At 41.2% G+C, this 18,558-nt stretch overlaps 1 protein-coding gene across 1 annotated transcript; it reads left to right on the forward strand.

Annotated features, from left to right (window-relative positions):
- Nucleotides 1-290: 290 nt before the first annotated feature.
- Nucleotides 291-3,909, forward strand: ankrd39 (ankyrin repeat domain 39). Its single transcript, XM_084389274.1, has 5 exons — nucleotides 291-433; nucleotides 751-849; nucleotides 932-1,035; nucleotides 1,116-1,319; nucleotides 2,244-3,909. The coding sequence occupies exons 1-5, from the start codon at nucleotides 316-318 to the stop codon at nucleotides 2,391-2,393; spliced, it is 675 nt and encodes a 224-aa protein (XP_084245400.1). The 5' UTR covers nucleotides 291-315; the 3' UTR covers nucleotides 2,394-3,909.
- Nucleotides 3,910-18,558: the final 14,649 nt, after the last annotated feature.

Below are 18,558 nucleotides of genomic sequence, written 5' to 3' on the forward strand. Positions count from 1 at the left end.
ATGCTGATTTGCTGCTGAAGAAATTATAATTTCTTATTATCAGTGTTAAAAATAGTTTATGATTAATATTTTTGTGAATATTAATAACATTTCTTGAGCAGCAAATCAGCATATTATAAATAATCTTATCTAAACTGTCTGTCTCTCCATACATGGTCAAAATAATGTGGACACTCAGACAGCACACCAATAAGTGCTCACAAAACTCATACATTTGTTGGCTAAAAAAAAATACCACGGATAGTTCAAGACTAGCCCAACCAAAACGATCCAATGGAATGCCGCCTACTGCAGGACTTTTATTTTGGTAGGTCAATGGTACGTCTCCTACGCAGGACTTTTATTTTGAAAGTTTGTCCTTTTGTTGAACACAGAAGTTGCACATCTCTCTCTTCACTGGTGCTCATGTTGCAGTGTTTCCCAACTCGTGCAGGTAATGACAGTTTTATAAACCTTTTATGTGTTGGTTGGTGGTTGTTCTTAATTTGAACTGTTTCAGTTACTTAAACAAAAGAGTCAATTGTTCGTTATAGCGTGGCATATTATATCAGGCAGTTAAATATGAGCAAGAGCTGAACTGATTTAGTTATTAGTGTCCATAACAAATATGAAGTATGTTATGTTTATCTTTGAAATGGTTTATACAAAATATGACCACGTCTATTTCACACACAGTTCTTTAAACTCACATTCACTTTACACTTCACTTTATATATCACAAAACTGTGGTCTATGTGCTGCTTTATATAGCATTTAGGATGGATTCCCATGGAAGTCAATGCACCTGTAGTGCCCATCGCTCAACACCAAGCGTCCATCAAACCCTGGAGGAGATGGACTTTGAAAGAGGTGCATCTCCTGCTCATGTTTATATATCATCATATCACACAATGTTGGTATTATCAAAAACATGTGAATTGCTTGTTTGTAGGTATTTGGTCAGCTGCAATGGATGGAGATGTGGAGAGAGTCAGGGCGTTTATTAAAAAAGGAATTGATCCAAATATGAGGGACCAGGCAAACTACACCGCTTTGGTTTGTTCATTTTATAATTCACCACTAATGCAAAAACATCTCATAATGCATAACCCAGATCTTCTTTTTCTTTGGAGCAGCATTATGCCAGTCGAGCAGGTCATCTGTCAGTGTGTGAGTTACTCCTGGACAGTGGCGCTTGTGTGAACGCACAGACCCGTGGCGGGGCGACCCCCCTTCATAGGGCGTCTTACTGCGGACACCACAGTGTGCTCAAGCTACTGTTAGACCGTGGGGCCGATCCATGTCTGACTGATGATGATGGATTAACACCACTTCATAAGGTACTACTACTCAACATAGCTATATTTGATGAACTAACCTCATTTTATTTCACTTAATTCTTAATAGAACTTGTTTTTAAAATGTAGGTTCCAAGGTAATAGACCTTAGTCAGGTTAGATGGCATATTGAATTTAAAGGGATAGTTCACCCCAAAATGAAAATTCTGTCATTAATTACTCACCCTCATGTCGTTCCAAACCTGTAAGACTTTCGTTCATCTTCAGAACACAAATGAAGATCTTTTTGATGAAATCTGAGAGTTTTTGGCCCTCCATTGACAGCTACACAACTACCACTTTGATGCTTCAGAAGTTCATAAAGAGATCGTAAAACTAATCAATATGAATTAAGTGGTTTAGTCCAAATTTTCTAAAGAGACACGATCACTTTATATGATAAACATATTTAATTTAGGCTTTAATTTAGACAAATTCCATCATGTAAATAGCGAATCCGCCATGGCGCGAGCGCAACTGGCATTTAAAGGGAATGGGAGATGAGACTCTAATTGGGTTAACACACGTAAATCCCAAAACACACCCATTACTCATTAAGAGATTAGGGACAACCCTTTTAGACCATACGCCTGGCGCACCGACCATTTTTCCCGTCGTTAAACTTGCAAAAGTGGATTCGGACACGCCCTAAGTGAACTTGCGCCCTGCGCTTTAGACCATGAGCTTAGATCGTTAAAATAGGGCCCGATATATTTTCAAAACTGTTTTATGGAGTTTTGTCTACTCTTTTTGGAAAGACGTTTCATCAGCTGAACAATGAATGTTGTTAAACAACAGTACAATCCGTTGAACACACTTTAATTCTACCCCTCACAGCCTTGTTTTCACTCCTGTCAAAAGTTAAACATGTCACTATCCTGATTAAGGTCTATTAATTTTTGGGGTTGTGATTGTATATGCACACAGGCTGCTGAACAGAGGCATTTCACGGTTTGTGAGCTGTTGGCGAAACGCTTCCCAGCCTTGCGAGTTGTGAAGGATAAAAGATCATGCATACCTTTCGATCTCTGTCCCGAGAAGGACCGAGTTTGGGAGTTCCTGAGACCACCACAGTGACCCTATCTAACTTACAGTCTGAAATGCCTTTTCATTAAGGATTATGAAGAACATCTGCAAAAACTGTGCCTTGTAAATCAGTGTGTCTTATGGTTGAAAAGAGGCATAGTCGCTTAAGTTGGTCTTTATGGTTACACAAGCCTTTCCTCATGTTGTGAGAGCCTACAAGAGTTGATTCACTGCGACTAAATGTGACCAGATCAACAAAAAGTCTTGAATCCGTGGAACATTTTGCTGCATGCCAATTCTACATGGAGTGAGCAAGGTTTGTCTGGTTAGCATGAGCAGTTAGCCGCTGATGGTAGATGCTTTAACTACAACATTTCGTGATCCAAAAATCTTCACTTGTTGTTGGCCTTCCCAAAAGGATAGTTTTCTCCACAGTGAGCCTTGTGCTTTTCTCCAGTAGAGGGTGATAGTCCTGTTAATGTTCACTGAATAAAGAAACCCAGGATTGATGCTTCTGGAGATCTTCATAAACTGCTGTTTCCAGCACCAGAAATCCTATATAAAGATGACAAACTGCTTTAAAATGTTTTCTTGGCACACGCTAGTTACAGCTCAGATCAGTGCTGAGTTATAACTGCATAGCAAAAGGGTGATCCAGTGCAAAGCAAACTTTGTTTTATGTGGTTCTGTTGCATTAAATAACAACAGCTCAGGGATTGTTGAGCTATCAATCCAAGCGCAAGTCCGAAGATGAATCACAGTAATAACATGATTTAGCTGGTTAGCTGTAAACGTATACACAATATAAAACACAAAACTAGTATTTTGAACACCAGGTAGAAAATATATACATCAGTAATTATTCATACTTACAGGCTGAGATTCTGAGGAGCAAGTTAGTCCAAATAAACTGGGCACTGACCCATCTTTCAAGAGCAAGCGCTTTTCGAATCTCGCATTGAACTCAGAGATTTAAGAAGCAGTCTTCAGTAAAATGACGTGTTGTGGGCTGGTCAAGTTCGCGGGCGGACAACGTCCATCATAGGTGGGCCGCGGGCATTATGCAAACGTATCTTCTAGTGACGCAGAACCCTAAAGCAGAAGGATTCGAAGGAGAAACGACTCGTTTAGGCGGTTCAGAGTCGATTCTTTCTTTTGCAAGACAAAAACTTGATTTATTGCTTTCGACTTTACAACTTTGCAGACATTTTACATTCACAAACAGCTGTATTACACACTGCATGAAAGGGAATATTCGAAAAACCATAATGGGGCAGTTTAAGAACAATGTTGTGTTGTGTTGTACTTGACCAGCACATTTTGCCCTTCTGTACTGTAGATTTTTGTGATATACGTGGTAGCCAACACATCTGGAAAACTACAGTGGTTTCTGAAATCAACTGTTTGGACTTATTCTGTTTTGACCCTCTTATTCTTTTTAATATTGACTATTACTTTGGGCAACCTTGGTTGTATTAAAATGTGCTTTATAAATAAAACCAACGGAAACTGAAACTACACACTGCAGTTTCAGGAGCAGTGTTGTGGAAATGTACTTTGGAAAGTGAAACTTGACAATATTGTGTTACTCCCTTACAAAGTAACTAATTGCATTGCTTAGTTACTTTTAAAGCAGAACTCTGCAACTCTAGCGAACTCTAGTCACTTCTTCGCTGATTTTCCCTTTTGTTGTCGCATGTTTTCCCCACGAGCTCCCCCTACAGCTGTGGGGGGGCGTATATTTCACAACACTGTCGTAAAAAACTCACTTGCGGCGGCCTCCTCCCCCTCTCTACCGCTGCTCATGTGCGTTTGTTTTGATCGGAGCAAGCCAACTGTATCGTGTGGAGCTATGTCTACCGAGGTGGGTAATACCAGAGAATGTCTAATATGGCGAGAAGTTTCACTCTCACTACACTTCCGGCTTCTGAACTGGTTGCAGTTCCACTCTGATTCCATATGAGGGCGCTCACAGGACGAGTGCAGAATGAATGGAGGTCAATGGCGGTATACCCCTCAAAATACACTTTTCTCAGGATATAATTTTTTGTCTAGTAATTTGAATGTTGTATTCGAAAGGAGATGCAAAGAAATTACACATTGCTGGGTGTTAGATTTTTTAGAGTCACTTATTTGCTTTAAAAAAGTCTTTCAAAGTGTCAATGACGTCAGAAAGCTGACGTCATTAGCAGAATGCTAGCGAGTTATGGGCAACAACAACTCAACCTGTAAGAAATCAAAACGACATAAGTACTCGTTCATTCAACTTTCGACCTAAAACCCATGTTGAACTTGCAAAATCTACAATCAGATCTGAGATTTCTCAACGGCAATCGGGTGAAAGAGACAAATTTAGCCGTCTAGCCCCATTGACTCCCATTCATTTTGCACTCATGGCGAGCGCCCCCAGTGGAACTCTGGTGGTACTACAACCAAAATTCGGTACAATAGGGCTTAATAGGGAGTGGACAGGCTCTCCGTAGACGGGCTCTGGTAATACATCATACATGCGTGTGTGTTTATGTCGAATTGCCGTAAAGCAATTCGTGTTTCGCGCTCGTTCTCTCTTCTCACGAGACTTCCAATTTCTATCTTGCCGGGATGGTAGTCCCCAAGTTGCAAGGTTGGTTTTCTGCCTGGGAGCGCTGGGGAGAGCGGGGAAAGTCACCAATATCACCAGAACAGGTTGTTTAACCATCCAACTGATTTCTAGACAGTTTTATTACGTTAAAAAAAGTTACCAAATTCTGCTTTAAGAAAAGTAATGTGTTATGTTACTTTTGCGTTACTTTTTCTCACCTAGGGTGAGCTTGATTTATTTATTTATTTAAACATTTTTTTTAACCCTCTGGGGTCCTTCGGGTCCAAATGGACCCGAAGCGTTTAAATAAAAAAATGTAAAAAATCATAGCTTCATCGGAATGGTCTGAAATTGGGTGACTTTGTTGGTACTTGGTATATGAACACCCAAAAAAATTGGGGACAGGATTTGAATAGTCTAAGTGGTTGTAAAAAAAATTGTCACACTCAGGACCTTCGGGTCCAAATGGACCCACCATAGGAAATGAATGGGAAATTGGCAAAAATGCAGAGTTTTTTTGTGCGTACAATCTACAAATCAGCCACGATCCAGAAAAAAAGCACACAACAGTGAAGGGGTTAATCTATAAAACATCAAGAGTGCAAAACAGACACATCCACACACACAAACACACTTTTATACACATACACACTAATAAATTCAGATTACAAAAATCTGTTTTGAATTTTTAAAAATCACAGCTTCATCGCAATGTTACGAAACTTGGTGACTTTTATGGTATTAGGTATGTGAACACACAAAAAAATATTGGGGTCATGATCCAAGCACGTCACACTTCTGTTCTTTGGTCAAAAATGACCCCCATAGGAAATGAATGGGAAATTGTCAAAAATATGAAAACACAGAATTTTTTTGTGCATACAATCTACAAATCAGCCAGGATGCAGAAAAAAAGGACTCAACAGTGAAGGGGTGAATCTCTAAAACATCAAGAGTACAAAAAAAAAACACACACACACATTTTTTTTTATAAAAATAAAATAAAAAATATATAAAAAATGTCTATTATATTCAATTGGAAAAAATGGGTCATAATTATTGCATAAATATTAATTAAAATCATAAAATTATCTCAAAACACCAAAAAAGAAAGGAAAAAATATTATAAAAAACAAGTAAAAAAAAAAGATTTATAATGATTTTTTTTTTAATATATATTAATCCCGCCCTCCGGGTCCATTTGGACCCGAAGGTCCTGAGTGTGACTGTTCAACGAAGGACCCCAGAGGGTTAAAGGGGACCTATTATGCCCCTTTTCACAAGATGTAAAATAACTCTTTGATGTCCCCAGAGTGTGTATGTGAAGTTTTAGCTCAAAATACCCAACAGATCATTTTTTACAGCATGTTTAAATTGTCACTTTTTGGTGCTCAGAAAAACGCGCTGTTTTAGTGTGTCCCCTTTAAATGCAAATAAGCTGCTGCTGCACGGCACAGGGGGCGGAGCCTCACGAGCTCGCGCTCAGTGTGTGTCAGAGCAACTGACAGTCATCTCACGAAAAGATGATAATATCAAAACAGAAACTCGCAGTAATAGTGTTCATTTCGACCCGGAGTCGGGCAATAATGCATACAGAGTCAGATAATATATGCTGTATGGAGATGGAACAGGTATAGTGTAGTTTAATTACGGTTATAACCTATTTGTCATTGCTTGTATCCACTATAATGTAAGCCTGCTGCAGGACCCCATCCGAATGATGGCCAAAAATATACTGATGAGTTTAATAAAGTTTATTGTACATCACACAAAAGTGAGGGTGCATTTTCTTTGAAAACAAAATAATTCCACCTTGTCTTCAGCGGCTGCCTCAGATTTCGGGAGTAAATAGAGAGAGCTATGTGGATTAATACATCCAGCCACACAACACCTACAACGCTTGGGAGACATTCTCGTCAGTGCAGCGGATGTGTACAACTCGATGTGAACTCGATCAGGGTGGTTCTATGTTAAAACGGCAGTGTCTGTCAACACTCGTGGGCGGGGCCTGTGGCTTTAGTGACGTCACTAAAGCCCCATCAGAGCCCGTCTACGGAGAGCCTGGCCACTCCCTATTAAGTCCTATTGTACTGAATTTTGGTTGTAGTTCCACCAGAGTTCCACTGGGGGCGATCGCCCATGAGTGCAGAATGAATGGGAGTCTATGGGGCTAGACGGCTAAATGTCTCTTTCACCCGATTGCCGTTGAGAAATCTCAGATTCGATAGTAGGTTTTGCAAGTTCAACATGGGTTATAGGTCGAAAGTTGAATGAACGAGTACTTATGTCCTTTCGATTTCTTACAGGTTGAGTTGTTGTTGCCCATAACACGCTATAGCATTCTGCTAATGAACGCTGATTGGTCAGTGAAGGACTGATTACGACCAGAGATACCGCTTGATGGCATCGTGGCATCCGAAGCGGGACCAGAAACAAACAAAACAAAAACTCGTCTAGCACGTGTATTTACCTGTGTCAGCTGTGTTGTCGATGCCTGGAGAGAAAAGAAAGTGCAGAGCGCGAAAGTGAAAGCCAAAGTGACTGAAGGATTGCCGTAAAGCAGGATCTCTGGTCGTACGATGTGTATGACGTCATTGACACTTTAAAAGACTTTTTAAAGCAAATAAGTGACTCCCAGCAATGTGTAATTTCTTTGCATTTCCTTTCGAATACAATATTCAAATTACTAGACAAAAAATTATATCCTGAGAAAAGTGGATTTTGATTGGTATACTGCCATAGACCTCCATTCATTCTGCACTCGTCCTGTGAGTGCCCTTTTATGGAATCAAAGTGGAACTGCAACCAGTTCAGAAGCCGGAAGTGTACTGAGAGTGAAACTTCTCGCCTTATTAGACGTTCTCTGGCCGCATTCTGAAAACAGGTCGTTGGGCAGACACTGCTGATGATTTATGGGGATTAATAAAAAAGGAGTGAGTGGATTTTTATCACTATTGGGTGGTTGTGTACACACACTGCCAACACACATTTATGTCCAAACAGCATGCAAAAGTGAATTTTGCATAATAGGTCCCCTTTAAACAAACGTTCTATTTTGGGGCAAATGTAAAGACACTTTCACACCAAAATTTAAAGGGATAGTTCACCCAAAAATGAATATTACCCCATGATTTACTCACCATCAAGCAATCCTAGGTGTAAATGTCATTCTTCTTTCAGACGAATACAATCGGAGTTATATAAAAAAATGTCCTAGCTCTTCCACGCTTTATAATTCTGTAAGTGATGGAGGGGGAGTCAGCTCTTTCTGCTCACTGCTTGGGTTAGTTTTGACTCCGGACTGCCAACTGAAACTGGTTGTTAGTCAAAGAGTTAGTCATAAGTGTGACAAAATAACCTCCACGCAATATTTAGGACGAATACATCTATCTGAGGGAGAAATGTGGAGCTTCGACCAGTGACTATTTGGGAGCCAGTTATTTTATGAACATCTGAACCTGATCTGGAATTGTCTTTTTTTCAGAAAGAAAAATGTGAGTACACAAAATGGACTCTTATGTTGGTTTATAATAAAATACACATGCTTTTCTGTTTTATTGAATTTGAATAATATTATTTTGTACTGTCATAATGTTTTTATAAACAACACTTGCCTTTTGAGAAGAGATGGAGTATGTATGTATTATATGTAATGTTCTATAGGCTATAAAGAGAAATGTCTTAAATGTTAGGTGCTATTATTATTGATCACCATTAATTAAGTGTTTTGCTATTTTAATGGACCTTTCCGCTTTTATCAGTCACCTAAATAGTGGCGGGACAATTGTTTTTTAAAAGTAGGCCTACATACAAAATAGATATTGATATGAGGTCATAAAAACTGCTTGTATAATAATTATTTTAAACACAGAAAGCATATAAGTCCTATTTTGTGCATTTCCAACAACTTGAACACTTTTGAGGAAGGTTTGAAATCTGTGGAAAATAAAACGGTAGCCTACTCCATACGTGGGATGATATGCGACTGAATAAATTATGTAGATGTTTAAACTGTTGCTTTATTTATTGTTGCTCTAATTAATTATCCAATATATCACAAATCCATCAGATTGGTCAAACTTAAAACTTTCCAGTTTACAGTCAAACTTTCCAGTTTACATAATTATGACTCATTCAGCAATCCTCTTTGATTGTTGTTATACGGTTTCGGTGAAATTCTGCCCTGACACACACACACTTACTTGATGTTTTTTCAGCATGAGTCAGTTTTCCCAGAAGAATGAACTGGAAAGGATATGGGCATAATAGCCTCCATATTTACTGGCAGTCTAGCACTGAGGCAGCTTTAATCGGAAATAGTTTGTGTAAACAAAGGAAAATCTTTTTTTTTTTTTTTTTTTTTTTTTTTATCTAGCTTTTATATCAGCCAAATAATTTGGTCATAAACTTAATTTAGCCTTCTTTATTGTGATGTTATTTTCTTCCAGTAACCATACAGTTTCTATTCCCAAATTTCCAATTTTCTATTCCACAAAGTCCCTCCAAAGGTAGTTATTCTCTATATAAATGTCACTGTTTCTGAACTCCCTGAAACGCCAATATGATTGACAGGGCAGTTTAAACACTGACAAGATGCATGTAACTAAGCAGCAGAGCTGTCCGTTAAAGATAACGAAGTGGTATGTCCATAGATACTATATAATAAAGGCTAGATGTCTCGTCCGCGCTGCTGGCCAATGGAGGTCGACGTTCACACCTGGCGGCAGGGCACAATTTCAGGGCGGGAAATCCTACAGCCATCCAGGCCATCCTATGCACCCAAATAAAATTTAGAAACACGGACAACCCTATTTTTTCCTAAATTACATTTATTGGTCTAAATCCTTAGGCTGGGGCCGTGTAAAATAATTAAAGGCTTTCTCTTGAACGGTATCCTCACTTCCCTTTTCCTTCTCTTCATTTACCCTAATATCTCTCTCTCCCTTCCACCAGTATCATCAGCCTCATACACCAAGTAAAGTGGACTAGTGTTATATATATATATATATATATATATATATATATATGTATGTATGTATGTATAAAGTGAGCATATTTTTCTTGTACCTGTCTCTTCTTCACCTGTCACTTGTTCAGGCCTCATGTTACAAACAGAACTGTCTCCACCTTGGTGTAAAACAACCACCTTATTGTAATTTGTTTGCCCAGAATCTACATTTATTTAAGTAAAAAATCAAAGTATTATATTTATGAAAAAATGTTGTTGGTTTTATCTTAAAATTATTTAAATATCCAACATTTAGCAACACTATATTTCATACAATATGTAAAAAAAATTAAAATCTTATTTTGCTTCTACATCTCATCTCACTCCCTGGCTGAATGTGTGATCATTGCACCACAGCTAGTGCTAGGTTGACTGTCTCCACCTTCATTTGATAAAAAAAAAAAAAAAAAGGGCAAATGGGCAGACATAATTTTCTAAATTGTCTAATAAAATGTTATTGCATTATTGTTTGTTGATGTCTGCACTATCACTCCTGTCTCCCTGCTCCCAGTACCACATAAAAGTTCATATTTGTCTGCTAAATTACTAATGTAACTTTACACTAAATAATATTAATCTCCTTTAGCATACAGTATTTTGAGTGACGATAGTAATAGGGCCGCTATACCGCTTACATTTTCTAGCATTTCAATACTAAGTTAAAGGGATAGTTCACTTTGAAATTAATTTTTGATATGTTTTAGCTTACCTCAAGGGCATCCAAGATGTAGGTGTCTTTGTTTCCGCAGTAGTTTCAATTTTGATATTTTTAGGTCAAACCGTTCTTGTCTGTCAGTCATATAATGCAGGTCGATGGTCACTGGATGGTATAGATATATACATAGATGTCGCCTTGGCTACGGTTTCGTTCCAATGAACTGCAGTAGCGAAGGCGACATCTAGTGTATACATCTATACCCGCCAGCGGGCGGGTATAGATATATACACTAGAAGTCGCTTGGCTACGGTTTCGTTCCAATGAACTGCAGTAGCCAAGGCGACATCTATGTATATATCTATACCCGCCCGCACCGTCAGATCATTTGGACGTGTGCTGTTTTCAAGAGATAACAACGATATAAATACTGTTCGTTTTCTCACACAAACCGCTCGTTTCGTGTCTTAGGCCATCAATGTGTACTTATGATGGGGAATTGTTTCATTTGGACGATGGGGAATTGTTTTAATTTGGACTCTGTGCTTGTGTTTTGAGCCAGTGACCATCGACATGCATTATATGACTGACAGACAAGAACGGTTTGACCTAAAAATATCAAAATTGAAACTACTGCGGAAACAAAGACACCTACATCTTGGATGCCCTTGAGGTAAGCTAAAACATATCAAAAATTAATTTCAAAGTGAACTATCCCTTTAACGAAGAAAAAAGTACAGTATTTACAGATGAAACTGACCTGCACTTGAAGCCCTGAACAGGTCATTCATTTTGCAACATTTTGATGCTTGTTCTCTTGAGTGCTTTCTATTTCGTTGTCCTTTCCCTCTCTGCTCCACCTGGCTGTTTTCTCTCCATCATCGGGTGATGCTCGCATTTTCTATTTAACCGTTTGGCTGAGGCTTTAAGTCGAATCGTAGCCTTGCCAGTCAAGACTAATGATTCATGATTTTATTTTATAATAATAATTTTATTGAATGAAGAATTCGAAAATTATCACTGGTAAAGGTAGTAGTTTAAAAAAATTATAATAATAAAAAACGTGCCCTCACGCGTCACAGCCCGCCAGATTGGGGGGGTGGCTTAGCGTATAAAAGGACGGGCTCGGGGGCTGCTTACCTGGTTTTCATCGACTGAAGCGAGATCAGCCCATGGCGCGAGCACGGCAGGTTACGCAATACTCGTTCCCTCTTCTAGAGAGAACCGAGGTTACGTTAGGTAACCGAGTACGTTCTCTTACGAGAGGTTCTCTCGTATTGCATAAGTTGCTTACGCTACAGGAACCCCTTTTCAACGCCGTGCGCGCCAAGCATCCACCACATAGGTCCCAGGGGAACGCCCGGGGAACACAGATAAGTGGGAATAAGGCGGCCAACAGAGTGGGCCAGCACATGTACATAAACACACTGTAGGGGATACAGAGCGGCGCAGCCGGTCCGTACTGAAAGAATATCAACCCTTATAGTGCAGCTCAACCAGGAGAGCTAAATCAAGTGAGAGTAGCCTGCACACAAACAATCTGGGCAGAACATACACACGACTTAGACTGACAAAAGTCTAGCCTGCAAGGCGGGAACTTCCAGGTTATAAAACCTAACAAATGTAGAGGGGGAGGCCCAGCCTCTGGAGGCGCCCTGTCGCCGCTACGAAGGCGGAGGCTGGGAAGAACGCTGTGTAGAGCTTCGTGCAGGAGGCTGATCTTGAGAGCGGCCTGCAGCTGAGCTCGAGCGTCGGGGCAGGAAGAGCTTCATGGCTTGCATCGTTTTCTGTACTTCAGAAAAACGATTGACGATTCCGCTTACCGCTGGTCCAAAGAGGCCGGTAGGGGAGAGCGGGGCGTTGAGGAACACGGCGCGCTCAGCTTCCCTCATGTCTGTTAGAGTCAACCAGAGGTGCTTCTCCGTGACGGTGAGCGATGCCATGCATCTCCCGATAGCCTGGGCCGCGGACTTAGTAGCACGAAGGGAAAGGTCCGTCGCGCTCCGTAAATCCGTGATGACAGTCTGGTCCGAGCCTTTCTCGTCCCACTCTCGGAGGAGAACGGCTTGGAGGATTTGGAGAACTGTCATCGAGTGCAGGGCGGAAGCAGCCTGTCCAGCGGTGGCAAAAGCGCGGCCGACGAGAGCTGAAGTGGCCCGGCAGGCTTTAGACGGGAGGGCAGCCTTTGAACGCCATCCCGCAGAGGGCGGACAAAGGTACGCTGCTACCGCCTCTTCGACAGGAGGAATAGACTTATATCCTTTCTCGGCAGCGCCATCCACTTGGGAGAGCGTCGAGGAGACAGCGGAGTGAAGTCTCGCGGAGAATGGAGCATTCCACGATTTAGAGAGCTCGGCGTGGAGTTCTGGCAGGAAGGGTGCTGACCTAGAGGCGGGCGTTTGGCGGCGGCTAGGCAGAAAGCACCCATCGACCCTGTTGTGTGCTGGCTCCTCAGGCGGTGACCACTCGAGGCCGAGTTGGGCGACGGCCTTGGTGAGGAGGCAAAGAAGTTCCACGTCCATGCTGGCCCGTGCCAGGCGGAGTGACAGCTTCAGCGTCGAACAATTCAAGTCGAGCCCGCAGGGTCGACATTGTTAGTTCTTCGCAGTGGATGCAGCCTCCCGAAGACAGAGCGAGGGCTGCGTGTTCTCGACCCAGGCAGAGAGCGCAGATCACGTGGCGGTCTCCGTCACTGAGCGGGGCTCTGCAAGAGCCACAGGAAATGCGAGGCATTTTGCAACAAACGCCTCGCGCTCTTTTAGATCAAGAAACGTGTGTTTGCCGCTGCAGCAGAAGCAAAAGGATATAGTCGCCGGATAGCGAAGACAGGCACGGATTGCTGAAGGCGGCGAGAAACGACCGGCTTCCTCAGACGCTGTCCTTTGCTTGCTAGTCGCTTGCGGCGATGCGAAGGGCTTCGCTGAAGAGATGAAAATCAGGTAAGCAGCCCCCGAGCCCGTCCTTTTATACGCTAAGCCACCCCCCCAATCTGGCAAAGCGCCCTCATTGGGCGCGACGTCACGCAGGGCTCGGTGGTAGGCTGCTGCAGTTGCCGCAGAGTAGCCAATGAGCGCGCTAGTTAGCCCGCTCTAGGTCTGCTTGCTGCTGCAATGCGTTGACAATAAATACAAAATTAAGGATAATTTTTTTGCTTCATATCTCGAGAAAAGTTTACTTTACTCGTAGCGTAAGCAACTTACGCAATACGAGAGAACCTCTCGTAAGAGAACTCAGTGTACAGAATGGCAACATGATACGCTTTTATAATATGAATATTACTATTATAATAAAATAATTTGAATAGGCGTCACAAAAGTCTGGCATCTTCTCTTATGAAGCCAGCAATTTCCTGTATCATAATGTAAGATGTTTTTAACAAACCAAACCGATTGGAAATCATGTGCAACTTATTGAAAAGAAAGAGCAATTCTGCCTCTCCCACTGATGTAAAATTGCTGGGTAGCAGCTAAACTGTAACGTTAGCAGCTGCTAGGTCTCACTCAAAGCTTCTTGTTATTAGCCAGCTAGGCTAATAACTACAACCACACTCACAGCATCTTGTTATTAGCCAGCTAATAACTACAACCACATCCACAAAGATTGTTATTTAGACAAAAGATTAGTAGTCATAAAATTGTTATTGGTGTCAGTAAAACCTATATAATTGAACAGCTCGATTGTGGTGTCAGCCTTGATAACTTGCGCAAGTAGCCGTGATGCACAACTATGCTGCACGATTAAGTCATTTTTTGAAAAGAAAAGCTGCAATTTCAACATGTTCAAGCATCCAGAATTATAGCCACATTAATAACGTTTGTAAGAAACCAAACCGTTTGTAAATCCGTCAAGATTTCAGCGAGATAAGAGTATTTGTGTTCGTGCAGATCACTCACCTTACATCAGAAAGCCCGCCAGAAAGCTTGCCTGTGACAAGATGGCCGCAGGTGATGACGTTAGAGACTCCGTCGTAAGACATCTAGCCTTTATTATGTATATCTATGGTTATGTCCCAAAGCTTGCCAACTCTTCTGATAGACTTCTTCACAAGAAGAGTACATACTTTTAAGGCGTAGTAGGCGAATTGACCTATGGCTAAGCCACACCCCCTCCACTCCCTCGGACAAACAGTCAACATTCGGTGATAGGCGCTATGGCAGCTGTCACAGTAGGAGACATTTCACAGGAGGCAATTGATGATTTTTGGAGACAGAAAGATTATATATCATCTCAAAGTCACCAAAAGGGCCTTAACTATGCATTGGAGGGTTATATTAATAATTTTATTGTTGAGAAGGTCGATGAAAAGCTTCAGCTCCAGGCAAAAATGTACAGGTCACAGTGTAAACGTGATAAACCGCTTCTCGTTGCCATCACCATCTCAGACAACAAGATAGAGGATCAGCATTGTTCATGCACTCTGTAACGGTCACTTTGTGTTTTTAAGTTAATATGAGGTAAAATGAGAACTGCGCATGTGTGTAGAGTGTCAGTTATAGATTTGACAGGTGAGGAGAAGAGATAACCGCTCTACCGACCTTTGTACTCTTTCTTTTCTTTTCTTTTATATTTTGTGACCAGAGTTGGATGTTTGTTTGTATACTTTTTCTCACTCGATCCCCATGTATGCGGACGAGTGTGACGTTTGAGTAATTTTATTAAACACGGGGAAAATACGCCATCTCTCATCTCTCGTGCATCTTTTCCTCCGACAGCTAACGTTATTGTTTTTTTTTTTATCTGGGCCACATCTCAACTTTGCGTTACAACTGTAGGGTAAGAAGTGTGATTTACTTTCAATTTATTAATGTATTATTATTACTTTCAATTTATTAATCTAACTTGACCTGACTTGTAAAATATGCTATGGTAATTGCTACTAGCTTATTTTTTTTATCTAAACCTAGCTTAAAGCTCTGTATTAGCATAGCTAGATTTTTCTTCTGCTAAAGCATCCTTGTTTAATTTATCCATGTTTCGTTGGTGTTGTGGTCTACTGCATAACTTAATCCAGAGCAGACACTTATCTCGGTTGAGATGTGGCTTGGGAAAGGGTAAAAAATACACACCGTCGCCCAGCCTCTCGGGATACCTAGTAGTACTATAGTGTCGGAGTTGCATGTACCCCATCACACGGTTTGACCATTTTAAACTTAAAATGACAAGAAAAAACATATAAAAATGAATGAAAACTGACTAACTGCAATGCATTTCAATGGACGTGGAAGCAGAGAATGTCAGAGTGTATTGGGTTAGCTATGCGCACTGTGATTGCAGACACTTGCGCATGCGTCGCGTCTGAACGCGTTGTTGTCTTTGGAGCTCCATCGATTTGATTGATAAATCTTGATTTTATTCTTTAAACTTACAACAAACATTTTCTACTTTACCTCACTGAGAAGCACTACTGCTCAACCCTCATAGTTACAACGCGGACTGTTGAGCAGACGCGTCTCAAGCCTATTAGTGATCCAACGCTGGATACTCCTATAGGTTACTCCCGTGGATCACGGCTGAACGCGTCTTCTCAACACTCACTTACAAACATTTTTCGCCTATCGTGCGTCTACTCTACACCCGTACCACTAAAAAGACGGATTATATCTAAAACTTCAGTCATAAATTAGTATTAATATTGATAGCATCACTGGTAGCTTCGTTGCTAACTTACTGTCCATCTGTTAAAATGGCGAATATATCAGATGAAAGTAGTCTACCTTTTGGTGCAGGTGAGGACACATTTGAGCTGCACGCACTGCAGTCTGAGCTGGAAGCTGTTGAGAAACAGATCCACGACCTTTTATTGAGACAAGCCGAGCTGATAGACCGGCGGTTAGCTCTTGAAACATCACGCGCCGATGCACACAAATCAGAGATTAACGTTACTAACCCGCTGACTCCGACTTCGTCTACTCCGTGCATTTCTCAACATAGGTCCCGAGCGCCGAGGTCGCGATCAGCCATGGTCTCGTTCACTCCGGCTCCAACACGCCACCACGAAGCCTGGGTGGTTCCGCAGCGGAAGACGCGAGTCAGGTCTAGACCAAGACTCTCTCCGACCCTCCCGGTTTTCGAGTTATCCACACAAAACCGCTTCTCCCCTCTTCGCGAAACAGAACGCGATGCTGTGATCATCGGCGATTCCATCATTCGGCACGTACGCGCAACGTTAGGTAAAAGTAAGGTGCACAGTCACTGCTTTCCTGGTGCTCGTGTTTCTGAAATCGCTACTCACGTTCCCGAGATTCTGAACGGTGACGAGCGCGTCGGAACTGTTGTCCTCCACGCGGGAGTGAACGACATCAGGATGCGCCAGACAGAGATTCTGAAGAAAGACTTCAGGAATCTGATCGATACGGTACGCAGCACATCGCCTGAAACAACGATCATAGTGTCAGGACCGCTTCCCACGTACCGACTAGGACATGAAAAGTTTAGCAGATTATTTGCGCTAAATGAATGGTTAATGTCATGGTGCAATGAGCAGAAACTGCTCTTTGTAAATAATTGGAATCTGTTTTGGGAGCGTCCTAGGCTTTTCCGTGCCGATGGCTTACACCCAAGCAGATTCGGAGCAGATCTTCTGTCGGATAACATCTCCAAAATGTTAAATACCTTTTGACTAGTAACCAAAAGTCCAAATCATAGTCTCTGCTGCACCAATTTAACTGATATAAATACTAGTGTAGAATATTGCATAGAAACCGTGTCTATTCCTCGTTTAGTGAGATCAAATAACAAATCTACTGCAGGATCTAGGAAAAATCTAATTGTTATTAAAACAGAAAATGTTGCTATTAGTAAACAAAAACAATTTCTAAAGCTAGGTCTTCTAAACATTAGATCACTCACACCTAAGGCAGTTATTGTAAATGAAATAGTCACAGATAATAGCTTCGATGTACTTTGCCTTACTGAAACCTGGCTTAAACCAAATGATTATTTCGGTCTAAATGAGTCTGCTCCTCCTGGATACTCCTATAAGCATGAGCCCCGTCTGATTGGTCGTGGCGGTGGTGTTGCGACAATTTATAGAGATATTCTCAATGTTACTCAGAAAGCGGGTTATAAGTTTATTTCGTTTGAAGTACTTGTACTAAATGTTACGCTCTTAGATGTTAGAAAAACATCCCTATTATCTCTAGCCTTGGCTACCGTATATAGACCGCCTGGGCCTTACGCTGATTTCCTAAAAGAGTTTGCAGATTTTCTCTCAGACCTATTAGTCAATGTCGATAAAGCATTAATTGTTGGAGATTTTAACATACACGTAGATAATCCAAATGATGCGTTAGGGGCTGCGTTTACAGATTTATTAAATTCATTTGGGGTCAAGCAAAACGTCACCGGACCAACTCATCGTCTTAATCACACACTCGATTTAATTATATCACATGGAACCGATCCAACCGATATAGATATTATACCGCAAAGTGATGAAGTCACTGACCATTACATGGTAACTTGCATATTACGTACTGCTGTAATATGTCATGCAGCGCCGCGTTATCAACCAGGCAGAACAATCCTTCCATCCACCATAGATAATTTCTCAAATTGCTTATCCGATCTGTCTCAGCTGCTGCCTGAACCCAAACAAACAGATGAACTAGAAGAACTAACTAGCACTATGAGCACTATTCTCTCTAGAACATTGGATGTTGTTGCACCTATTAGATTAAAAAAGGTCAGAGAGAAAATTAAAGCACCGTGGTACAACAATACTACGCATGTTCTAAAGAGAGAAACCCGTATTTTAGAGCGTAAATGGAAACAAACTAATTTAGAGGTCTTTAGAATCGCGTGGAAAGACAGTATGTCACGTTATAAAAAGGCCCTAAAAGCAGCCAGGGCTGAGCACCTCCGCAAACTAATAGAAAATAACCAAAATAATCCAAGGTTTTTATTTAACACCGTGGCTAGACTAACAAATAAACAGACATCACCCGAACAAAATATCCCGTTACAGTTTAGT

Source organism: Rutilus rutilus, assembly GCF_951802725.1.
Source record: "Rutilus rutilus genome assembly, chromosome: 19".
In the NCBI taxonomy this organism is placed as follows: domain Eukaryota; kingdom Metazoa; phylum Chordata; class Actinopteri; order Cypriniformes; family Leuciscidae; genus Rutilus; species Rutilus rutilus.

Excerpts from the sequence above, each read along its gene's own strand:
- ankrd39 (XM_084389274.1), top strand. The coding sequence starts at position 316 with ATGGTACGTCTCCTACGCAGGACTTTTATTTTGAAAGTTTGTCCTTTT. Across the intron at positions 850-931 it reads GGAGATGGACTTTGAAAGAG|GTATTTGGTCAGCTGCAATG; the intron begins GTGCATCTCCTG and ends GCTTGTTTGTAG. Across the intron at positions 1,320-2,243 it reads GATTAACACCACTTCATAAG|GCTGCTGAACAGAGGCATTT; the intron begins GTACTACTACTC and ends ATATGCACACAG.